The sequence below is a fragment of the Schistocerca americana genome, chromosome 5, assembly GCF_021461395.2.
Source record: "Schistocerca americana isolate TAMUIC-IGC-003095 chromosome 5, iqSchAmer2.1, whole genome shotgun sequence".
NCBI classification, from domain to species: domain Eukaryota; kingdom Metazoa; phylum Arthropoda; class Insecta; order Orthoptera; family Acrididae; genus Schistocerca; species Schistocerca americana.
The window spans coordinates 235,577,136-235,604,505 of NC_060123.1; the positions used below are offsets into that span (position 1 = coordinate 235,577,136).

The 27,370-nt window shown below is 39.1% G+C and overlaps 1 protein-coding gene across 1 annotated transcript in view; it reads right to left on the reverse strand.

Annotated features, from left to right (window-relative positions):
- LOC124615980 (fatty acid synthase-like) overlaps nucleotides 1-27,370 on the reverse strand; it is a 394,674-nt gene that overhangs the window by 292,121 nt on the left and 75,183 nt on the right. Inside the window, exon 7 of the mRNA XM_047144185.1 lies at nucleotides 7,212-7,442. Within this exon, the coding sequence (XP_047000141.1) occupies nucleotides 7,212-7,442 (231 nt within the window). The remainder of the gene's footprint in view (nucleotides 1-7,211; nucleotides 7,443-27,370) is intronic.

A 27,370-nucleotide genomic window follows, 5' to 3' on the forward strand; every position in this document is an offset into this window, starting at 1 on the left:
AGGTTGGACATTAAGAAATTCTGTAAAGTTAACAGGGGGTGATTTGGGGGCGTTGGGAGGGTGGATCATGGTTGGATGGAGGAGTGAACTGAGTCAGGCAGGATTCACCAATTGTCTCTGGTTGAGTCTGATTGTTAGGCAAGGTGGTGAAAAAGTGTCTCCACTTTATGGACTGAGAGAAGGAGAGAAGGTTTTTAGTAAGTCCTGCATGACAGAATTTTGGAGTGAGGCACAAAGTGATGCCTTTGGAAAGGACTGATTTTTCTGTTGGGTTGCTTTTGGAGAAAAGGTTCAGGACTGTGTTTCAGGTCTGTTTAGATTCTGTGTGGTGGTGGGAGGGAGTTTTGGAGGGTGGGGTAAATGTAGATAGGTCTACGAGACAGGGTTTTTCAGCTGTGAGGGGATGTGGGGGAGGTTTGGAGGTTGTTGTAGTAATGGTGGACAGTGGAACTCCAAAGCCAGAGTGAGAAGTGAGCAGGGTGGAGAGTTTTTTGGTGTTCTGTTGTGCATGTTGCTCTGGTTCCTGGTCAGCAAGAGTTTCAATGCGTATTATGGATTCCAAGAATTTGGAATTGCATAGCAGTAAAATTTTGTGGATGGAGAGAAGTTATTGCAAGGAGGTTTGGGCTTGGTTGATACAATTTTGCAGGACTATGTTGGTGAGGGCTAAGGACTGGCGGAATCTCAACAAATGGAGGTCATTGTGGAAGGAGGTGTGGCAGCCACCGGAGATGGGTAATTTGATGGTAAGGTCATTGGGGGGGGGGGGGGGGGGGGGGAGGGGGGGTCCATGAGAAAAGCAGCAATGCAGGAGCAGTATGTGGGACTGGGTTCTGGCTAGGGATAAGGAAATGTTTCAGTAGTGATACAGATGGAAGGAGCAAGGATCCATGATGTTGGAAAAAATGTGAAAAATTACGTAAATAAAGTAGAATTACGTCCAAAGAAGTTCACAAATATACACCCAAATACGTGGGAAAAATCATGAGAAGGGAGAAACGGATGAGAAAGGGGTAAACAAGATGAAATCTGAGGGAGTCGATCATAGCAAAAGTTGAAAACTCCCTAAATTCGCAAGACGCCACAATGAGATCAAAGACACAATATAAATAATTTAAAAAATATTTTACTGTGGGAGCAGGTCTGTGGGTGCATACGTGTGAAGAAGGGGGCGGCAGATATGAATGGATAAGGTGAAATGAGTGGGTGGAAACTGGGACAGAATGGAGAAAATGTGGGAGGTGGGGAAAGGTTTATAGCACGAGATACAAGATCGTCTGGCACCAGAAAGGTTCAGGAAATAACACACAAAAAAATGGGAGAGTAACACAGGGAGAGTGATCAATTTCAAGGTATACGCTTAATAATATTGGGGGGAGTAATGTGTGACACTGCACCAACAATCAGCATGGTCTTGTAGCAGTCTGTTGTGCGCAACCAACATGATTGATACAGTGTGGCTCATAAGTACAGTGTGCAATGCAGTTTGTAAGGTAACAAGAGAAACAAAGGAAAGAAGAGAAAGAAGGACAGGCATCGAGTATAGTAATGCATTAAAAAATATCAACAAAGGAAAACAGCACTGTTTAGAGAAGAAAAGCCATCAGGCAAAAATCAAATGGAATATCCAGGACAGAATATTATGAAGAGGAAAGTTGCTACCCACTACACAACAGAGATGCTGAGTCACAGACAAGTACAACAAGAAGCCACAATAAGCTTTCGGCCAACAAGGCCTTTGTCAAAAACAGACTACAGACACACACACAATCATACAAATGTAATTCAGACCCACATGACTGCAGTTTCTGGCACTTGAAGCCACACTGTGAGTAGCAGCAGCAGCAGCAGCAGTGTGCTATGGGAGTGGCAACTGGGTGGGGGTAAGGAGCAAGCTTGGGCAGGGAGGGGGGACACCAGGGTAGGGGTGGGGGACAGTCAAGTGCTCCTGGGGAGTGTACAGGGATGACATGGAGAAAAGGTAGGCCAGCTAGCTGCAGTCAGGAGATTATACAGAGGTCCCTGCAATGGAAAAACTTTTTCACCACTGTCCCTACCACAATCAGACTCAATCAAAGACCAGTGTTGAACCCTGCCTGACTCAGTTCACTCCATCATCCAACCATGGTCCACCCCCCCAATGTCCCCAAATCACCCTCTGTTAACTTTCCAGAATTTCTTAACCTCAAACCTTGCTTCATCACTGTCCCCCAAATCCCTCAACATGCAAACTAACCTTACATCTGCAGAAAGAACCGCTGTCCACCATCTAAAATATGATCCTCACCTTATAATCCTAACTGTGGATGAAGGCTCCACCACTGTTGTTTTGAACCACAAGGATTACCCGGCAGAAGGACTCAGCCAACTGTCAGATACTTTCACTTAGAAACCTTGCCACAGGGACCCCATTCCAGAAATCCAACAGGATCTCCAGTCTCTCCTCAAACCCTTGGGCCCATCCCAGAAACTCTCCCCAGAGACCATCTCTCTGCTCACCCCTACCACAACCTGCACTACTACCTTCTACTTGCTTCCTAAAGGCCATAAAACGAAACTCCCAGGATGCCCCGCTGTTGCTGGTTACTGGGCCCCCATTGAGAGAATTTCTGCTCTCGTAGACCATCACCTTCAGCCTGTTACCTGGAACCTACTCTCCTAAATAAAAGATACCAACCATTTCCTCCATTGACTCTCCACAGCTCCTGTCCCTTTACTATGCAGTGTCCTGCTCATCACTGTTCATGTGACCTCCCTTTACACCAACATCTGTAATGCCCATGGCCTTACCACTATTGGACACTACCTTCCCAACACCCAATGGATTCCAAACCAACAACTTCCTTCCTAGTCACCATGACCAACTACATCCTCATCCACAATTACTCTTCCTTTGAAGGCACTACCTACAAACAGATCCATGATATGGCTACAGGCACCCACTTGGCACCATCCTATGCCAACCTGTTTGTGGGCCATATAGAGGAATCCTTCCTAAACACCCAGAATCCTAAACTGCTCACCTGGTTCAAATTAACTGATGGCATCTTTGCAATCTGGATCAATGGTGAGGACACCCTATCCACATTCCTCCAGAATCTTAATAGCTTCTCCCCCATTTGATTCAGCTGGTCCCACTCAACACAATAAGCCACCTTCCTAGATGTCGACTTCTATATCAAAGATGGCTACATCTGTACATCTGTCCATATCAAACCTGCTAACCACCAGCAATACCTCCACTTTGACAGCTGCCACCTGCTCCATACCAAGAAGCCCCTTCCATGCAGCCTAGCCAACTGTGGTCATTGCATCTGCAGTGACAAGCGGTCCTCTCAAAATATACCGAGGGTCTCACTGAGGCCTTCACAGACTGTAATTATTCTCCCAACCGTGTACAAAAACAAATCTCCTGTGCCTTGTCTTTCCAGTCTTCCACCCTCTCCCAAAGTCTCACCATCTGGCCACAGGGGTGCATTTCCCTCGTAACTCAGTACCACCCAGGACTGGAGCAACTGAATTACATTCTCTGCTGGGGTTTCAACTACCTCTTGTCATGCCATGAAATGAGAAATGTCCTGCCCATTATCCTTCCCACCCCTCCCACAGTCATATTCTACTGTCCACTGAACCTACACTATACTCATCCATACCTACACAATATACCTGTCCATAACTTCACAACCCCTGCTGCCAACCCCTCACCTCATGACTCATATTCCTGTAATAGACCTGGATGTAAGACCTATCCCAAACATCCTCCCACCACCGCCTACTCCAGTCCAGTTGCAAACATCACCTGTCCCATTAAAGGCATGGATACTTGTGAAACCAGTCATGTGATCTACAAGCTAAGTGGCAACTAATGTGCTGCTTTCTATGTGGGCATGACAAGCAACAAGCTGTCTGTCTGCATGATAGTAATAGCTGCTGACTTCAGTCATAGTTGAAAGAATGACATGTCCAAATTCACTGACTTAAAAAGAACTTTGGCTTCAAAATAAACTTGCAACCCACTAGAGTAAATGCACGCTGGCCACAGGGGTGCATTTCCCTCATAACTCAGTACCACCCAGGACTGGAGCAACTGAATTACATTCTCTGCTGGGGTTTCAACTACCTCTTGTCATGCCATGAAATGAGAAATGTCCTGCCCACTATCCTTCCCACCCCTTCCACAGTCATATTCTACTGTCCACTGAACCTACACTATACTCATCCATACCTACACAATATACCTGTCCATACCTTCACAATGCACCTGTATTGATAATATCCGAACAAATCATGTATTTGAAGATGTTTATAAATTTTGCATAGATTAAGGAATCTCTGACCACTCTGCATTGTTCATTAAACTACCAAAAATTAAAAAAGAAATTTCATGTGACAAAAGCTATATAAAAAGGAACTTCAATGAAAAAAATTAAATTACATTTATAAATAAGTTGGGAGAAGTTTAATGGCCTTACAACAGCTGTATTTCGAGTAATAGTAACTTCAACAGTTTGTTAAGTAGTTTCTTGAAATATTTAATAAAACTTTTACATGTGGAACCAAATGCAACAAAATGGCTAATAAACTTAAATGGATAACCTAGGGTATAAAAATTTCTAGTGCCAGGAAGAGGAAACTCCACAGTGAACTGAAATATTATAGAAACAGATGTTTTATTGAGTATGTTCCTCATTATAAAGCTACATTTAAAGAAGTTGTGAAGGGAACCAAACAAATGGCAAACAAGAAGTTATTGTACAATATAAAAGCAAAACAAAAGCAGTGTAGTCTGTTGTCAAATCAGAGTTGGGTGTTTAGAGTTAGCAGTAATGAAATATCTAGGCTTAAAGTAGATGATAGCTTTATTGTAAACCCAGCTCAAATATCAAAGTGTTTGACTGAATTCTTCACAAATGTGGCAAGGTCCAATGTTGATGTAGCAGAGAACCAGAGTAAAGTAAATCACTTTGGAATCCACCAAGAAGCTAAGTATCTTATGGATTTTAAAAATGTCACTATAGAGGATGTGGAAAATGTTATATTAAAGTGATTAAAATAGTGTGTGGCATACTAGCACCTCCTCTTACTAAAATATTCAACCAGTCTTTTGAACAGGGATACTTTCCAGATGTTTTGAAGTATGCCAAAGTCAGACCTCTGTTCAAGAAAGGGTCAAGGGAAGACATGGAAAACTGTCAGCCTATTTCTATTTTTCCAATCCTGTCAAAAGTGTTACAGACAGTATCTGCAAACCAGATCAGAAACTTTATTGTAAAAAGTGATATTATCATAACAACCAATTTGGATTTCAACCAGGAAAAACACTCTGGATGCAGTGAACAACTTTATCAAAAAGGTAGGCAAATCATTGGATCAGAGGAATAAAGTTGCAGGTATCTTCTGTGATCTCACAAAAGCATTTGACTCCGTGAAACATGACTTGCTTGTCTGCAAAGCTGACAAATACGGGATTATGAACAATGCTCTAAATTAGCTAACATCATACTTACACAACAGAAAACAAAGGGTAACCAAATGTATCACTTCAATGCAGTGAATAATTATTCTAAGTGGAGTACATTATAACAAGGTGTGCCTCATGGCTCCATTTTGGGGCCAATTCTGTTCCTATTCTACATAAATAACTTACCCATACACATAAATTCCCCATTAGTTCTGTCTGCAGATGATATTTCTGTTCTAATACAAGAGGATGATGCAGAAAAAATTCCGAGTTCCATGATAAGCACACTGGATACTTTAGAAAACTGGCTCCAGTTAAATGGGTTGAATCTGAACATTGAAAAACTCCTTACGGTACATTTCAAAACCAAATATTCAGAATGTGTGGAATTTAAAATACAACATAACAATCAACCTATGAAAGAAGTTGACGTGGTCAAACTCCTGGGACTAAGTATCGACAAGAATAGACATATTGACTTCCTATCAAATAAACTAACCAGTTTTGCATTAGTAATGCAAATAAGAGCAAATTCCACTGCCTTAAGTAAACAAAAAAGCTTATCATAGTTATTTTGAATCTTTTGTTAGACATGGGTAATTTTCTGCAAGTTCAAGTAGTGTATCTCGAATACTGAAACTGCAAAAGAAAATTATCCAATATATGTGTACTGCATAGCAGAGTCTTGCCACCCATTATTTCAGAAACTACAAACCCTAATTATTCCCTCCATATACAGTTATGAAATTACAATTGTCCTACACAGCAGACAAAAATTAAGTTAGGAGAATCATTTTAACCATATATATAAAACAAAAAATAAAAATAAACCCACAGACCAGTTGAAATTATATACACGGATTCTGCAGTATATGGGGATGACAATATTCAACAAGTTTAATGGCCAAAGCATATTTAATTTGAAGCTTTAAAAAAAAAAAAAATGATAATTTGAGCAAGGGGTAATTAAGTGTTAGATTTTATTTTATGTACATATAACAAAATTATATAATCATTATGACATTGTTTTTTTAACATAGCTGTTTTTTGTTTACAGTGAAATTTTACTGTTTATTTTACAATTTGATGTGTCTCCTGTACCTGAATTAAATGATTCAGTTTATGTAATTTATGAGACAAATAAACCACAATTCACAATGTCAACTGTTTTGCTGGACTGGGGCTTGAACCCGGATTTCCTACTTACCATAAGAGGTTGCCTTAAGTACTTTGGCTATCTGAGCACGCCTCCAGGACCAATCCAAACTTCCATATGTCATGTAGTCACAACTCTTACACTCGCATGTAATTTGATTCGTGCACAGGGAGCCAAATATTACATTATCATTTCATCCCATTGAAGCATGGAGACATTGTTAATAGTTACAATGTCCATGATTATACAGTGTCTGTAATCATCATTGACAGTATCTGTTGTCTCAGGCATTCAGACATGTGTGAAGGATACTTTACTGTGACGACAATGATAAACACAGATATTGTAACCATATGTCTCATTATGTTTGAGCTGAGAATATATTTTAAGACTATACAACAGAATTCAATTATGGATGGTACTGTTACCTGTTTTTACAGATGGGTGTCACCTGTGACTTCTTTCAGTCACAGAGCCAGGTTTCTGTTCAGGTGATCAGCAGTATGTTGTAGTTATAAGGGAGGCAAACTCAGCTGCAAATTCATATAGCTCTGACAGGGATTCCATAATGGTATTAAGAACAGAGAAACTCACCTGTAATTTGCCATTTGTAAGAGCAGGAACACCAGATATGGGCTTATTGTAATGGAGATTTGGAGGAATACATTTTGTTTTCATTGCTATAACAAGTTTTACGATTGAACAAAGTGATGAAGATGCTTCAGTGTGTCCAATGTTTGACTTCACAGACCCCAGAAGTAGAGGATTCTTTCTATCTTTAAGGAGAACTTCATCCACTGCATTGAGCTCCTCTCGATCATTTCCCTGCAAAAAAAATTGTTTAAAATATAACATAAAACAAAAATTCTTCATTATTCTAATTGAGAAGCAAGTGGGCATAAAGAGAGTAAAGCAATTAATTTCAATAAACTGGTGATAGCCCTTGGTTTCCATTTTATATGCAATGCTGTTTCCAAACATAGTAGTATGGGAAAGAGAAACAACATAACAGGTCTTCCATTCAATGTCAATAAAGAAAGATGGTAATCATAAGTATTTTTCATATTTATGCCACAATATTGTAACAGTGCTACGAAAAAAGTTAATGTCAGTATTATTAAATGACAATGGAAATTCACTATAATGAATCTTACTCACAGAAACAAAAATATTTCCTCACAGATATGACTCAACTTCAAAAAGTAAGTTACACAAAGTAACTTCAATGGAATCCTTTACTGCACTTGAAAGTTATGCAGATACATGACACTATTTTTCAGCATAGTTACCATATCTCTGTACACAATGATCAGACATTTCTACCAACTGTTCAATGATAGAAGTTCACTCATTGGTGGCAGAGTCATTCAAGAACCTCTATGTCAATGTCCTTGTCACTGGAAAAACTCTCCCCATGCCCCTCCCACATCCTTCCCTGGCCAGCACGATCTCCAATCTTGTCTCCAATAGATCATATGTGGAACATTAGGGAATGAGAAGTGACTTGTGTGACTCGTCAATCAACAACTCTTACAGGACTAGGTGAACAGGTCTAGCAGACATGGAATAATGTATTCCAGGATAGTGTTCTCCATTAACTGGATGCCAGAGTCAGTATGTGCATTGTCACCCGTGGAGGCTAGGTCGTATACCGATATGAGTGTTCCAGCATGAGTCAATACATGGTACCTCAGAACCGCCTGTGCTACTGATCTGTAAATGTAATCATTTCATGTACTCCACATGCACTATTGATTGCAACAATAAATCTTGAGTGAATTGGAAACCTCTAAAGGGTGTACTAGTTGTTTTCTGGCAATGTACATACATGCTTATTTGCTTCATGTAACTGTACAACTCTTGAAAACATAGTAAGCTGGAAGATCTATATCCTAGAAAATAATTCTCATTTAAAATTATAGCAGTTTTTCATCCATTTATGCATTAACTTCATATAAATCTTTCTGTGTACATTTTCCAAGAGCCAGACTCAGTGTTAATAACTGTAAACATGCTTTAGGGATTTGTTTCCTCATCCACTACATTACTCAAGATAAATCACTGCACACTGCCTTCCCACTAAACCCCTGGTTAAGTTAATCATATAGTTAAGACCATCACTTTTTTATTGACCTTTTGTTTAACTTCCAAAAAGTCTTCTTTTTAAGAAAGTGAGACCCAATTTTATTGACTATCTTCACAACAGTTTTCATAGTTTCCTTCAAATTTAAAAACTTTTCACACACAGACTGCTGGTGTAAAATGCTGTGATACATGAGAAACTATGGAAAACTTTCATCTCCTTGGCACTGAGTAAGAAAACCATTTTTAGAACCTCTTAAGGTGGAGCTCCATCTCTGGTAACATTACAAGCTTGTGGACAAGTATTATTTAGATAGGATACATTGCATCACAGCAAAAAATATATCTACCCCTCTTGTATGCTCTGTCAAAGACATTACTTTCAGAAGTTCTTCTTTGACAATACCGCTTTTTTTTTTTTTTTTAAATCATCCTTACAAAATCTGGCACGAGTACAGAGTCAGTTACATCACTGGGCTCACCGAATTGCTTTGAAAAATAATGACACTCATCCAAGCCTGTTTCCAATTGAGAAAAATCATCATTAGACATTGTTTCAACTCTTCTTGTCATAATTCTCAATGAAAGTTGCAAAGATTCAAAGGCAGACACTATTTATGGCCTGTTTATGAAATTCTGAAACAACTCATCAGTTATCTCTCAAAATGCTTCATTTATGAATTCACCGTCTCCAAGGGGATTCCTCCTCTTCACCAATACATTCAAAACACAATCAGAAGGAAGTGTAGCAGCAACACTTTTCTCTAATGGTTTTGTGAACAAATGTCGCTAAAAACTTAACTTATTTTTAACTTTATTGATTTTTTTTTCTCTCATTTCAAAGTATAGAGGAAACCTGGCATGAAAGTATCTCTCAATGTTTGTCTTTTTCATAAGTGTAATAATAGCCTGTAGTAGTAAAAAAATGCATGTGTCATTTCTTTCTGTTATGAAAAATTTATGTTCCCATTCAGAATGAAAATGATAAATTTTACCTTTCTTCAATACATTACTAATTAAGATGCATGAAGTCATTGCACTACATATCATTTTCTTGATGCAAGATCTCATTTGAAGATCTTATTTATAAAATAGCCCTGATGGCCAAACACAAATTTTGAGATAACATTCAACTTTGGCATGACAAACTGTGATGATGTTCTTGCAAATTCTGTCAACATGTATGTGTACTCAATGCTGACAGCTCCCACAAACTATCTACAGCCTGCATTCATTCTATGCACATTACACCAGAGACATTGGTAGTGCATCATAACGACATCAAACTCACTGAATTCTCCTGACACATACCAAACTATTAATGTGTGAAGATAAACGAAATAATGCAGCAACAAGTAGTGTGCAGGTGGCAGTTGATTGAAATAATGTGACAAATGTGTTTAGAAGTTCAGATTAATGGTTCAAAAAGATTTCAGACTTGCAGCTGGTCGTCGTAAACTTCACTGCACGATATTTTGGCTGAACAACTGCCAGGAATCTTCAGGTGAGCCAAATGAGGACTGACAAAGACGTTCTCCGCTCTGTCTTATATAGTGTGCAGATAGTACTGCCGCGCATGCATTGCAGTCGCGGAGACAGAAGGGCCACATCGCCCAGAGACAGCGCACTCGCTGGTGGAACTACAATACTCAGCTGCCGTCAGTATTGTCGCTGGCCGCAGCTATCAAAGTTTTCTGGTATCTTTGTCTTGAGCAAATTTTGGAGATGACAGGATTTCGTGTATTATTCAATTGGTAACCACTGTCATGGTTCATTAGATTTCCCACAATACGTATTTCAATGGATTCTTTGATAATGGAGTCCCAAAAAGTTGTTGCTGTGGCCAAAATCAAAGTTTTGTTGTACTCCATTGAATGTCCGTTAGAAATACAATGTTCCACAACTGCAGACTTACTGGGTTGCAGTAGGCGAGTGCAACATAGATGTTCTGTACAACACTCTTCCACTGTACATGTTGTCTGTCCTATATAGGCCATACCACATTGACACGGTATTTTGTAAAAATACCACATTGACATGCTATTTGGTGAAAATACTGTGTGGAAGAGCATTGCACAGAACATCAATGTTGCACTCGCCTACTGCAACCCAGTAAGTCTGCAGTTGCGGAACATTGTATTTCTAATGGACATTCAATGTAGTACGACAAAACTTAGATTATGGCCACAGCAACAACTTTTTGGGACTCCATTAACAAAGAATCCATTGAAATATGCAATGCGGGAAATCTAATGAACCATTACAGTGGTTACCAAGTGAATAACACATGGAATCCCATCACCTCCGAAATTTGCTCGAGACGAAGACACCAGAAAACTTCGATAGCTGCGGCCAGTGACAATACTGACGGCAGCTGAGTATTGCTGCAGTTCCACCAGCAAGGGCGCTGTCGCTGGGTGGTGTGGCCGTTCTGTCTCCACAACTGCAATGCATGCACAGCAGTACTATCAGCGCACTATATAAGACGGAGCGTAGAATGTCTTCATCTGTCCTTGTTTGGCTCACCTGAAGATGGCTGGCAGTTGTCCAGACAAAATATTGTGCAATGAAGTTTATGACAACTTGCTGCAAGCCCAAAATCTTTTTGAACAGTTGATTCGCCGGGAAAATTTCAAATTTTATATTGAGTTTAACGAGCACACATATTCAACACTATGAAAAACACATCATTTTTGTTCAATGATTTTCCTTTTATGCTCTCAGTATTCATGTGATCTACCAAATAAACAGTCTACCAGTAGACAGCAACTGATGTGTTGTCACCCCTGCTGTACACCACAGCATCATCAGAAAACAACCACAGACTGCTGCTCATTTTATCCATCATATCATTTGTGTACCCAGAGAATAAGATTGATCCTGTCACACTTCTCTGGGACACACCAGACAATAGCCTTGTCTCCCATGAACACTCACTTTTGAGAACAATATATGTGGTATTATTACTTACGAAGTGTTTGAATCACTCACATATCTTGGAACCTAATCCATAATCTCAGACCCTTGTTAACTGTCTGCAATGGGGCACCAAGTCAAACATTTTCCAGAAATCTAAAGTATGGAATCTGACTGTTGCCCTTCATCCATGGCTGGCAGGATGTCATTTGAGAAAAGGGCAAGCTGAGTTTTGCATAAGCAATGCTTTCTAAATCCATGATGATCTGTGAGCAGAAGGTTCTCTGTCTCAAGGAAATTTATTATATTATAACTTAGAATGTGTACTACAATTCTGCAGCAAACCAATGTTAAGATTACTGGTCTGTAATTTTGTGGATCTGTCCCTTCATGCACATTTTTCCAGGTGTATGGGATTTTGCACTGGGTGAGAGATGCAAAATAAAGGAAAACTAAGTAAGAGGCCATTGATATAATGTACTGTCTGTTAAATTGAACTTGGATTCCATCAAGATCTGGCAACTTACTTGTTTTCAACACTTTCAGTTGTTATTCAGTGCCAGGAATGCCTGTTACTATGTTCTCCAGGTGGGAATCTATGTGACAGTGAAATAATGGTATGTTTGTATGATTCTACTATAGGAATTATTTCTTAAGCACAAAATTTAATATTTCAGCTTTCCTTTAGCTATCTTCTGTTACCACACCAGACTGGTTAGTGAGTGACTGGACAGAAGCCTTCAACCAGCACAGCGATTTTACATAGTACCAGAATTTTCTTGAGTTCTCAGCAAGATCTTTTACAAAAGCATGACACTGGAAGTTTTTGTACGCTTTGCACATCAGTCTATTTGCAGATGTATGACTTTCTACTGACTTTTGCCTCTCATCATTTGTGCATTCTGTTTGGAACCAAGAATGCAATTCCTTAGCATTTTCTGAACAAAGCCCCAGAAACAAGGAGAGCAGGAGAGAATTTGTCACTGTCAGATTAATGCTGTTGTCCACGAGAAAGTCAAGCCTGAATTTGATGCTACAGATGACACACAGCAGACAACACTTGATTTCTTTCCCTATTGCTCACCATTCCATATTGGCTGCCTTCAGTGGTGCATAGGATTCATCTGTCTGAATATTCCATAGGAAACACACAACCTTTAGACTAGCAAGTCAATGGTCACAAATTTGTCATTAAAGATACACGGTTTTCACTTTTGTTAAGAGCATTATCTGAATTCTAGTTATATTCAAACAGCTGCAAATTAGTATCTCAAATAATTAAAGAAACAGCGAATACTTTCATTTCAAAATCTTATTTTAAAAATTTCATGATGATAAAAAAAATTCCACTTTTTTTACCCTGGAAAGATATGTAAAATGTACCGTACATGAAAATTATTTTCATATCTTGTTTTGTCAGTTTTATACAAGCATTTATTTTACAGTTCAGTGAAACTGAACATTAATAGTGATAAATTATAAAGCCCTTACTAAAATTATGAATATTGTCCCAAAATATTATCCCCTGTATAAATATCAGACTAATGAGAGACACTTCTAAATGCAGAGCAAGCTAAAACACAACTTTTTTATCAGTTTACTAGTGTACTGTCTCTTTTCCTTAAGAGTTTGACCTATTGTGACCAGGTCTGGTAATACCAGAAACTTCATGCCATGATTTGGCAGTTGTGTTATTTTAATTATGAGAGTGTGTAAAATAGCAGAATCGGACAATGTATTCACGATTTATTGATACCATGTCAACAGTACATTATGGTAGGAACATTGGTCATCATGTAAATTCATTGCAGTCAGCTATCCATTTTATATATCAACGTATCTGTACAAAACAAACCCTCTGCAGGACAGATTGCTGATTTCCATTGTAAGTTCAATATACATTATTTGTTACAGGTTGCCACCATAATATGAATGTAAACAGACAGAAACATTTTGATTTCTTGATTTTTTAGGCAGAAACCCCATCTGAACAGGTCTTGCAAGTCCCAAGGGTGTTGACCGACGACCAGGTCATCTTTAGCCGGTAGGTGTCACTGGACGCAGGTATGGAGAGACATGTCAGCACAGTGTTCTCTTGGCCATTGCCAGTTTTCATGAATGGAACCACTCCTCTTCTGTCAAGTAGCTCCTCAGTTGGCCTCACAAGGGCTGAGTGGACCCAACTTGCCAACAGCACTTGGCAGATCCCAATGGTCACCTATCCAAATGCTAGCCATGGCCAACAGTGCTTAACTTTGGTGACCTGAAGGGAACTGGTGTTACCACTGTGGCAAGTTTAGGCAGAGAACCAATACTTATATTTAACATAATATTGTAAAAACACACTAGTAACTTTTAATTCAGCAGAATTTAAAATTAATTAATGTTTTCATGTAATGAACTGTTTGCTCAATTGGATCTGAGCATTTGTGGGAGATAATGCTTATAAAAATGTTACTCTACATGTAAATTCAAATCAGAAGTAAGCTTAATTCATCACTAAACTCTTCAGATTTGTGAAACTTTAATTTTAATTCATAAGAAGCAGGTAATCAACAATGTATGTACTTAATTTTCATTCTTGTTAGTTAACATAAGGCACATGACTAAAACCATGGCAGAAAGGGTTAGATCAGTGCTAGCGCACTTCTGGTTTAGTTCTGTCATGTCAGTTCTGTATGTGTTATGCCACAGTCTGAGTGGTGTAACAAATTGTTACAATCTAACAATGGTGTGCCATTTACATTTATTTGTGATTAGTGTGCCAAAAAAGTATCCTGATAATTCAAACTGCATTGCAGGCACTACTATTTAGAGGAGAAATTATTTTATTTTGTAGCCCTGAGTCACACCTCCCACATGGTGCATTGCAAAACATTAAATATTGAAATGCCTGTTGCATTTCAAGTGGGTGCTTTTATTATAATGAGAACTGACAGAAATTATAAGGGAGAAAATTCATTGGCATTGTTTGAATGCAAATCTTGTCAATTTTGTCTGTGTGCATTGCTATTTTAATAGTTTGCATTTTGCATTTCTGAGGTGCAGACAAGAAACAATATTGATTTCCAAGACAAGTTCATAAAATTAAGTAGAAATCACACACAGACTGGCCAGTGTATCAAACTAATAGATGTTAATCTGCCACATAGATTCTATCAAACTGCATGCCTATGAATTATCATCTCAGTTAAGCGAATGGAATCATGATTTCCTGCCAGAAAGGTCACAGATCATAGACAGAAAAATCTTCTAGTGAAACCAAAGTGATATCTCAGGTTCCCCAAGGAAGGCCTTGTGCCATTCTTAATCTATATTAATGATTCAGGATAGAATATGAGTCCTCTTAGATTGTTTGCACATTAATTTACAGCTAAAGGGCACGAATTGGTCAATAAATGATACACAAAATTGCAAATTATCTGAATGAATACATCGCAAGGAAAGTTATGACAAAAATTCCCAGAAACAGATGTAATTTCTGTGGGGGAAAAAAGAAAGTACTATGATAATGTTACCTATCATAGAGCTTGAATTCATGAGAACACCACAAATGTTTAAAAAAATTAAAATTTGGCAACTATAAATTAACTTCAACTTAGGTAACTTACCAAAAGATCTAAAGTGAGCAAAAGTTATACCTCTCTTAAAAATAGGAAACAACAATATCATGGAAAGATAGATAGCTACCCACCATGTAGAGGACACGATGAATCACAGGTAGGTGCTGCACATTTCAGCTTTCGGCCAAAAGGCCTTCTTCCGAAGTAGAAAATACACATACACATTCACACAAGCACAACTCACATAGCAGTCAGAGATGATGGTCATGTTTGTCTGAGGCAAGCTTATGTGAATGTGTGTGTGTTGTCTGCTTTCAAATAAGGCCTTTGGTCAAATGCTTAAAAGTGTAGCAGTCTTTTATTTGTGGCTTGCTATGACTCAACGTCTCCTCTACATGACAAGTATCAATCTATCCTTTACATAATATGGTTGTTGTTCCATCTTAGACTATCCATTTTTATAGGTAATACAGAAGACATAGAAAATTATAAGCATCTTTCTCTGTTGCCACCACTCTAAGAAATATATACAATGAAGTGCCAAAGAAACTGGGGTAGGCATGCGTATTGAAATACAGAGATATGTAAACGGGCAGAATATGGCACTGTGGTCAGAAACTCTTACATAAGATAACAAGTGTCTAGCACAGTTGTGAGATCAGTCACTGCTGCTACAAAGGCAGATTATTGAGATTTAAGTTAGTTTGAATGTGGTGTTATATTCAGCACGTGAGCAATGGAACACAAAATCTCTGAAGTAGGGACGAAGCGAAGATTTTCCCATATGACTATTTCACGAGTGTACCATGAATATCAGGAATCTGGTAAAACATCAAATCTCCAACATTTCTGCAGCTCGAAAAAGATCCTGCAAGAACAGGACCAACAATGACTGAAGAGAATTGTTCAGTTTTACAGCAGTGCAACCCTTCTGCAAACTGCTAAAGATTTCAATTCTGGGCCATCAACAAGTGTCAGCGTGCAAAACATTCAACAAAACATCATCAGTATGGGCTTTTGGAGCCAAAGGCCAGCTCATGTACCCCTGATGACTGCATGACACAAAGCCTTACATCTCACCTGGGCCCGTCAACACTGACATTAGACTCTTGATGACTGGAAACATGTTGCCTGGGCAGACGAGTGTTATTTCAAATTGTATCGAGAGGATGGACGTGTATGGGTATGGAGACAATCCTTAGCCCTGCTTGTCAGCAGGGGACTGTTCAAGCTGGTGGAGGCTCTGTTGTAATGGTGTGGGGCATGTGCAGTTGGTGTGATGTGGGACCCCTGATATGTCTAGATATGCTCGCTACACTGTGGGACACAGTGTACAGTATTTTCTTTTAAGTTTTTTTTGTCAAGTTAAATCGCTTCAAATATTGTTGCTAAATGTCATTACTAGATATCACTATCACAACTGCACTGAATCTGTGGCTTTCTCTGCCCATATGTCACAGAAATAACATGCGCATGTCTTCTGTACTGTGTGCCTGAGCATTTGGGTGTTTTGTTTTGAGTTTCCTGTCGAGATTCTATTTGGTTCGGTATACACTAAGGATCAAATCTTGTGTTGAACTATGCATAAACAGAATTGTATGTGAAATGTCAGCTTGAATTCATACAAGAATTTCATAGTGTTCATGTTCCCAATGATTCGGTGATATGTAGATTAGTGAAGAAATTTCAAGAGACTGGATCTTCGTTACATAAATGAAGGCCTAGAGCACCTAGTGTTTTAACCAAAAATAAATCAGACAAGATAGGGGAGGCCTTGGAAAGAAGTCCGGAGTATCTCATCACCATTTGGGACTTCAACATGTGCTCATAGAATTGTGCACAAACTGAAACTGAAACCATACAAAATAATTGTAGTACGTCAGCTGAGGAACTCAGATTCTGTTGAAATTTCCTGTCGGATTAAAACTGTGAGCCAGACCGAGGCTTGAACTCAGGACCTTTGCCTTTCGCGGGCAAATGCTCTACCAACTGAGCTACCCAAGCACGACTCACACCCTGTCCTCACAGCTTTACTTCTGCCAGTACCTTGTCTCCTACCTTCCAAACTGGTAGAGCACTTGCCCGCGAAAGGCAAAGGTCCCGAGTTCAAGCCTCGGTCCGGCTCACAGTTTTAATCTGCCAGGAAGTTTCATATCAGTGCACACTCCACTGCAGAGTGAAAATCTCATTCTGCTCAGATTCTGTTGCTTGACATCATTGTTGCAACTGGCTGTTACAGTCTGTGCACAATGGGGATGTTAATTCTGAGATACTTTTTTTCCTGATGAAGCATGGCTCCATTAGTTAGAGTACATAAATTCTCAGAGCAATCGACATTGGATTTCCAAAAATCCTTATGAATAATATCAACAACCTCTGCATGATGTGAAAACAGGAGTTTGGTGGGCAATTAGTACAAGACGAATTATTGGCCCATCTTTTTCCACTAAACAATAACACCAATCTCCATGAAGCAATACATTCCAAGAAGTATGTGAACAATATACGGTGTCCTTTTTTTCAAGAACTAACACCTAACGAAAAGATATGTTGTTATTTCATGCAGGACAATGCAAGACCACACATCACCAATGCTTCTATGACAGCAGTATGAAGTGTTTTTGATGATAAGATGATTGACTGGCCTCCTCCTTTTCCAGAACTAAATCTGTGTGATTTTTATCCTTGAAGAATGTTAAAAGATAAAGTGTATGCAACTAATTCCAACATGCTAGAAGAGGTGGAAGATAGGACTCAGCTAGTCATTTCCCAGATTTTGGCAACCGAAGTTCATTGAGCCTTTGTTAATGTGTTCACGAGGTGTCACACTCCTCTTAGCATAGAGGGACATCATTTTCAGCACCTACTGTAAAAAAGGTAAACTTAAGTTAAACGAATGGCGATATTGTTTGTGATTAACTCAGGGGAAATGCGTGCGCACGCGCATGCGCACACACACACACACACACACACACACACACACACACACACACACACACACACACACACACACAAGTCTGGTACTGCGGCAGCCAGCGGATGCGGTGGCAGCAGCTGATGGCCATGCCACATGACCCATCAACCCCTCCTGGGCGTCTTTCAAGACACACTGTAGAATGATTAATAACAAGAGGAGTAGCAAATTAATGATTCCATCATGCATGGAAAACAGGATGCATACAATAGAGACAATACAGTCTCAGATGAAGTGAAATTTTATTTGTAAGCTCCAAAATACATTAATGCAGCAGTTCCTACAGGTAACATAGTAGGATCCTTACTGTTCCAGACAATGTTATATAAAGGGGAAAAAGTTCTCTTTTGCGAATGACAGCATCAATATAATTCCTGATAACACAACAGAACTCCTCGTACAAAAAGCAAATGAAATCCACAGTGATGCTTACCCTTGATCAAGAGGCAATAAACTAATTTTGAACAAAAAGGAAAGAAACAGTATAAATTCTGGTTTGAAGAAATTAATTAACACTTTCACCTTAAATGTAGATGATTATTATACAGATAAAATAACGAACACAAATTTTTTAGGGCTGCATGTGGATTGCCAATTGAAATGGAAAAAGCACATGAGAAGTATGTTGTCAACATATTATGGCTTTAGAGTACTTTCACCAGGATGTACAGGAAGTGCCTCATAGTTACAAAGTATTCCTAACTACACTCATGAAAAAAGTTATGTCATAATTTTTTAGCAGTCAAGTGATCAAAATGTGGTCACAATCAGATAACAGAAAAGGGTTACAAGAATAATGAATTAAAAATCGTAATTCAGCTCATTGTATAAATCAGTTTAAATAGTTGTATATAAAAACAAAGATGAGGTGACTTACCGAACGAAAGCGCTGGCCGGTCGATAGACACACAAACAAACACAAACATACACACTAAATTCAAGCTTTCACAACACACTGTTGCCTCATCAGGAAAGAGGGAAGGAGAGGGGAAGACGAAAGGAAGTGGGTTTTAAGGGAGAGGGTAAGGAGTCATTCCAATCCCGGGAGCGGAAAGACTTACCTTTGGGGGAAAAAAGGACAGGTATACACTCGCACACACGCACATATCCATCCACACATACAGACTCTTTCTGTTCTTGCCAGTAGTTTCACTTTGTATTCACCTTCTCCTTTTTACCGTAATCTGCTATACTATTTTATCCCGCCTATATATATACTCAATAATACGTTACCCACTTCCAAACCATAACCAAAAAAATTTTTTTGCCGCTTTCAGCACTACCACCGCTATAATATCCACCGTTTCTAGTTCACAAACAGCTCCTTTCACCTTTTAAACAACCATTTCGGCCAGTTCTAATAACTTTCGCTTTATTTCCATTTCCGTTTTTCCCACATCACTGATCATATTTAGCCGCTTCCCACAGGTTTTAACGCCATTATTTCTTCGTCAGACAATTGTTAGCCTCATTTTCATAATCTGCCACCATAATACCACTCCTTTTAATATACTACACGCAGTTTTTTCGAAATTTTCCCAGATTTCTCCGTCCTTTAACGTGTTTTGGCGGCAACACAACCACCTAACCTTTATGCGCATCGCTGTCTACCAACCCAAGTCCAACATAGCCCAGCTGTAACCAACACCTTTTCGCCTTTTTTCATTCCAGATCTCCAGTTACTTTCCGGTTCACCTTTATCTCTCCCCATATATTTTTACTTTCATTTTCACTTCACCTCATGTTACACTTTCTAGCTTCTAATACCATGTCACCCTCACAACACCCCCACAACGACCCCATTAAGTTTTATTTACATTCCCTCCGCAAACATGCCTTCGCCCTAGCCAGATTACACTCCCATATTCTATTTTCTCAGGCTTGTCTGACATTTGGCATCACCCCCAAAGGCCTCACACTTAAAGTTCCCATCTCTGGCTGCAACCCTTCCTTCCATCAGTCCCTATACCAGTTCCAAACTGAACAATCCATTGCCCTCACCCACCTAATCCTTCACCTACACATCAACTCAGCCAATGAACACACCCGTCAACTCCTATCCTTAATAAAAGTCCTTAATCTTTCCTCTCCCACATCCACACCGACTGTTCAGAGCATCCTCCTACAGGCCAACCGTAAATTAGAACAGCATGCCACCCTCCACCTCAAAAAACTATCCAATCTCCTGGTTTCCCACCTCCGGAAAGGAAATATGTCTGCTTGTGTCTGTATGTGTGGATGGATATGTGCGTGTGTGCGAGTGTATACCTGTCCTTTTTTCCCCCAAAGGTAAGTCTTTCCGCTCCCGGGATTGGAATGACTCCTTACCCTCTCCCTTAAAACCCACTTCCTTTCATCTTCCCCTCTCCTTCCCTCTTTCCTGATGAGGCAACAGTGTGTTGCGAAAGCTTGAATTTAGTGTGTATGTTTGTGTTTGTTTGTGTGTCTATCGACCGGCCAGCGCTTTCGTTCGGTAAGTCACCTCATCTTTGTTTTTATATATAATTTTTCCCACGTGGAATGTTTCCTTCTATTATAGTTTAAATAGTTGTAAATTCTCACTACATCTACCAATCCATTACACAAGAAAAACATTGTTAATGGATTCAGTAAGTGTTCCATCCAAAATTCAATATGAACAAGTTTCTCATTTTCAAATAAAAAAAAAATGTTTCTCGGTATTGCCAGTCTACATTTTATAATACCTTTACTTCTGCACTATCAATTCGTTTACTCTCTAAATAGCAAAACTCATTCATTACTTTGAGTGTCTGATTTATAAATCTCATTCACTTTGCATCACCTGACATAACTTAACTGCACTCCATTATTCTTATTTTACTATTATTTATCATATTTTTATATCTTTTTTCATGGTGCTCTCCATTCTGCTCACCTGATCTACCAAGTCCTTAGTTGTCTCTGACAGATAACAATGTCATGGGAAACCTCAGAGAGTTTATTTCTTCTTGCCTGTTGTGGCAACAAGCACAGACCAGACTTCATACAAGCAAGCTGTCTATGAAATACTTCTGTTGTGTGCTAGAATACTGCTGGAACAGCATGCTGCAATGCCATAGAGTACCATAGTGGTGGGCTAAGTTTCCGCAAGCTATGACTCAACACTGTGCTTCCTGAGTTACCTGCATGACTGAGGCAAACTCCTGTCACAACATTGATGGCCACAGCAACTATAATACACATGGTCAGCTCTTAGCAGCACTTGCATTTGTATTAAGACTGGTTCTGGGGCTTCTGACAATAGCCAACGCTGTGCAGTCAAATGTGGGATGAAAAAGCTTCCACTTCACCTAGCATCAGCAAGCTGCTGGTCTGCAAGCCGCTACTAGACCTGACAGTTTTGGGTTATGAGCCAAAGCCATACAGTGGTGGGCTCAGCTATGGTGTCTTCATCCAGTATTCCATCACACTTCAAGGGTCCTGGCTTCAGCGCAGGGCATCTGTGTGCCTGAACTGCTATTCACAGCTGTCACTACATAAGGTCACTGACTGCGGGGGAGCCTGCCTTGTGTCAGCTTGGACATCTTGTAACGCAGCAAGTTCTTACGAGATAACATTCATTGCAGTAAGGCAGGCAGCTTTCTAGTACGGTGGCTGCAGGATGGCTACGTTTTTGTTCCCTCGGCTCACAGCACAGCTGGCACTGCCTGCCGTGTGAACTGCATAGCATAACATTCAGTTGATACGAAGATTCATACCCTCTATGAATCTAAATAATCCATATTAGTTATTATCCGAGTTAGTTCACATTTGGTACACAGCCTTTTGTTATTAATGGAATGATGCCGTCCAAATTTTGGATTTTTATTTATTATAGTTCCAGAGATAAAGAGAATTACCTAAAAGTCCTAAAACCTATGCTAGTTTTTTAAAACCAAGTTAGGAACACTAGCAAATTGACTTTCATTATCATTTGAAGCCATTACAAAATTGTCAGTGCATAAAAATCAATTAATTAGAATTTCCGTTTTAAAACTTTAGTCACTTTGGATTATGTAATACAAAAATCAGTCAAATTTATTATTTGATTTTATTATGTTGTGTGAGTGCATGAGAATGACTGAGAGAGCGTATGTGGGACATATGAGTGGTCTTATGCCAGAATGAACAAAGTGACATTTTAAAAAAAAAAATTGAGTTCTTCACCATTTTAAGATGATAGGGTTTCATTTTGTCTTATGACAAAACGAACTATCTGGCAACTCACCTCATTTTGTTGCTGTAGCAAGGGATTTCTTTGGCAGAGGGTTGGTACTATTAATTCTCTTATTCCAAAGTGAACCATGCGGCATCACAAGATGGCTACCACGTTATATAGCTCAAGCACAAGTTCCCGCACAATGGCAGAAAATGATGATAATTGTGAAGATGAGTCGCTTAGTTCTAGTTCTTCTGATGGATATGAACCTAATGTTGGTGCCTCTCAATCATCAAATGGTAAGTGGATTTTAATAACTAGTGATACTTTAGTTTATAGAATAAACTCATTAATTGGAGGTTATGTTGTTTACCTCATATGCCAGAACAAATCATGACCACAAGTAGTAAATCTAAGGTCACTGCACAATCGATAGTGAGTGTATGTCGATATTTCGGCCAGTGCTGCCCTAAATAATGAGGGGAGAGAAAAACTGACCCCGTGGAAAGAAATACCTCTTTATTTAGGGCAGGAAATACGATTTAATGTGGAGATGGTTCACTCTGGCAGAAGAGTTCCTGAAAGAATTGTATTTCGCATATTCGTCAGCTACAAAGTAATGAAATGGAATATCGTAACTTGGTCTCATGATTGGCATTCTTAATAAATCAGTTTTGAAAATGAATTTGTAGATCTAAGATCTGATTTGTTTTTCAGATGAACATGAAATTTCTGGCAATAAAAGAAAAAAAAGGAATCAGGGAGCAATGGAAGAAAACCCTAAGGAAGAAGAAGCGATATAGTGGGGAAACTTACATTAACAGTAAAAGGGGAGACTGTCCCAGGAAAGACATTTGTTGATTTTAATTGTTCATGTAGACAAAAATGGTGGCAAAAAATAAATTTTGAGGAGAGAAGAAAGTTTTTTGACACATTTTATGGAAGTGGGTCATGGGATGTGCAGACATCAATAATATTTGGTTCAGTTAAAAATGTTCCCATTAAAAGGAAGCGTTCTAAAACTGACAAGAAGAAGTTTTCTAGGAACTTTTATATTCCTAGTGTGGATGGAAATGATGTGAAGGCATGCAAAGAAACTTATCTAAAGAAACAACAGATTTCTGGCAGCAGAGTGCATTGAGCCACAGCCAAAGCAAAGACAAGCTCTTTATGTGACCAGCGTAGAAAACATGTACCTCATAATAAAAGTGCTGACTCAGTTATTATCCACATCCATAATCATATTAATAGTTTTCCCAGTACATCGAGTCACTACTGCAGAAGAGATTCATCAAAAAAGTACTTGGACAGTAGACTTAATCTTAGTTTGATGTACAGATTATTCATTGATAAGCTGGAAGAAGAAGATCCCAATGTTAAACCTCCCAGCCAATCAGTGTACGAAAAAGTATTTAGACGAGACTTCAATCTCAGTTTCAAGCCTCCTCAAAAGGATACATGTCAAACATGTGAAAGGCTAAACACGCTAATTATAGCAGAGGAGACACTTAGAGCTGGTGAGGCAGACACTGAGAAGCTACAAAGATTAAGAAAGGAGTAGGAATTGCACCACAGGAAGGTTGGAGCTGCAAGAGATTGTCTGAAAAGGGATATGGAGAACTCCAAGACAGCAGATAATCTTACAGTTTTTTCATTTGATTTGCAGAAAGCATTACTGCTGCCAAAATTGACAACAGGTGTTGCATACTATAAATGTCAACTATCCTGCTTTAATCTTGGAATTCATGACTTTAAAAGTGGAAAGGCAGTAATGCATTGCTGGAATGAAAGTACTGCTTCATGGGGAGCTCAAGAGGTAGGCTCCTGTGTATTGAAGTATGTCAAATCTCATGACATTGGTCCAAGCATGATAGTATGGTCAGATTCATGTGGGAGGCAAAACAGGAATTTTAAAATTATGACAATTTGGATGTATTTGGTTCAGAGTGACAAAACTAACATTGACGAAATTACGCACAAATTTGCTGAACCTGGTCACTCGTATCTTCCGAATGACAGTGATTTTGGGGATATAGAGATGAAACTACAGCATTATCCAGAAATATTTGCCCCCGAACAGCTTTATTGTATTATATATTGAGAATGCCAGAGTGAAGAAAGGTAAATTTGAAGTTTTAAAAATGGATTGTAGTGACTTCAAAAGTACTATGCTACTCGAAAAAGCAGTGACTAACAGAAAAGTAAATCTTTCTGGAGAAAAGGTTGAGTGGCTTAGGGTTAAGGAAATAAGATTTTCAAAAGAGAAGCCAGGGATAATGGAGTACAAATACAGCCACAATGACATGGAAGAATACTCTTCAGTGAATTTAAATAAATGATTAAAAGCTCGCCACTGTTCTCTCAGTCAAATTATGCTACCTACACTGTATCCATTACGGCGCACTCTACGCCCTGAGAAACTGAAAGAGATTCAGAGCCTTCCAATGTATGTACCCCCAACATACCATGAATTCTATAAGGGTCTCAAAATGACTGAAGTATCAGAAATGAGCAGTGACAGTAATGAAGAAGATGAGTAATGGGGAAGCATAATCATCACCTTAAGTATATTCCAATGTTCTCTCCTAATTCCAAAAATCGCTTAATAATGCTGTATTACGTAAATGCTGAAATTATATCTGTGTGTTTCAGTTGCCAAATAGATCTATATATGATATAATACAAAAACAAGAAAACTTTACTTTATATTTTGTACTGAAGTGCATTAATGTGATGTGACAACAAAATAACCAGACGTACATGTATATGAGGTTTGTCCGGAAAATACGTATAAAAGTTGAATAATGTCTTTATGTTACAAGTTGCAGTCACTGCCAGGTGGAACTACTGCTGTAATCAATCCCATCAATGCTCATTTCGAGTCAGAGCACTCTGCGTGAAGGTGGGAGTATGCGGCAGCTTGTTGACAGTTACCCTTTTTCACCTGCCGTCGGCATGGAGCTCTCTCTGATTGAGGAACAGTGCGTCAACATCAAGTTTCTTGCAAAGCTAGGCAAGAATGGCTGTGAGATTTTTGAGTGTTTGAAACAGGTTTACGGAGACAATTCTCTGAAGGAACCAACCATGAACAAGTGGTTAAAAAGGTTCCGGGATGGCCGAGAAGAAGTGAACGATGACCCTCGCCCAGGACGCCCGTCGACATCGAGTTCCGATGCAAATGTTGAACGAATTTGGGCTTGTGTTCTTAAAGACTGTAGATTGACAGTCAGAATGATTGCTCATGAGCTGTGAGTCCCCGAAACAATCATTCACGAAAACCTGACACAAAAACATGAAATGAAGAAATTGTGTGTGAAAATCGTACCGAAGCTCTTGACGCCAGAACAGAAAGCAACGAGGGTTGAGTGCTGTGAGGATTGGTTGGAAGCAGAGGAACGAGAGACTTTCTCAACCGAGTCATCATTGGAGACGAGTCCTGGTTTTACGAATTCGATGTGGAGCTCAAATCTCAAAGCAAGGAATGAAAACTAGCAGGAGAACCGAGAACAAAAAAGTCACAAAAATCAAGGTCCAATGTGAAGACAATGTTGATTGTTTTCTTTGATTCTAGGGGCATTGTTCACAAGAATTTGTCCCTTCTGGCCAGAGAGTGAACAGAAATTTTTACTTTGAAGTTCTGACACATCTCAGAGCTCGTGTGGCCCGATTTCGACCGGAGTTGGCAAAAGGGGGCAGGTGGATCCTTCATCACAACAATGCGCCCACTCACACGTCACTCGCTGTGCACAAGTTTTTGGTCCGAAGCTCAATCACCGTGACAGACCACCCACCTTATTCACCCAATTTAGCCCCATGTGACTTCTTCATGTTCCCAAAAATGCAAAATGGTGCTTCAGGGGTGGCACTTGGAAGATGTGAAAGCCATCAAGGCAGAAACAACACGGCAACTGAACAACATCACAACTGAAGACTTTCAGCAATGTTATCAACAGTGGAAATGGCGTTGGCAGGAGTGTATTGCATCTCAGGGTGAGTACTTTGAAGGAGACCATATTGTAATACCTGAATATTTGTAAAATAATGTTATTATTCAACTTTTATATGTATTTTCCGGACAAACCTCATATTTTAGATTTTTTCTCTGTAGTTTTAAGTTTCAAACTGTAATTAAACAATGTGCTACAAGGCTCAAAATGCTTGTAAAAGTTTATTTTTGAATAAATAAGTTGCTGTAAATTCATAACTTCAGTCCTTTATTTCTCAAAACTAACTAAATGTCACTTAGTTCATTCTAGCAAAAGACCACTCATATATTAAAGTTTAATATTTCATTTTATGTAAAACCTTGTACAAACGAACCATGGGAAAGTTATGTTGCAACCACAATTCACGTGACGTATGCCTGTGTAAGCATGCTTTTGTATAAAAGCAGCCAGAATGGAAGTTAGAGGCAGAATAAGTTTATTTATCAATTTGAAGAATATTTTGCACAATGTTAATTACTATCAAATTAGTGACTGGGTATGGCAAGATTTGCTGTGAGAATGATCAGGAAGGAACGTTCTGATTGGTCATTTAGATCAACAGCCAATCAGAATTAAGCTGTTCCTGCACAAAATGTAAGGATCCTTCTGGGCAGGATAGGCAAATTATGATCAGAAAACTTGCAGATGAGGTTAAAATTAGAACTGAATCCATTCATTGCATTTTAACAAAACATTTGAACATCAGGGAGATCCCAGAAAAGTTTGTGCCAAAGTTGCTAACAACTGAGCAGAAACAACTTTGTTCGAAGATCATATAGAACACACTGGATACTGTGAACAGTAATCCCACCTTTCTTAACACAGTGATCACTGGTGATGAGTCCTGGGTGTATGAGTACAGCCCCCAAACAAAGTTCCATGCACTGCAATGGATGCATTCATCATTCCCAAGACCCAAAAAGCGAGGCAGGTTGGCATCAATGTGAAAGTCATGCTGACCATCTTTTTTTACTAAAATGACATGGTCCACTATGAGCATGCCCCAAAAGGTACCAATGTCAAGAAGAAGTACTACCAAGAGATTCTGCAGTGACTTCATGAAGCAGTGAGAT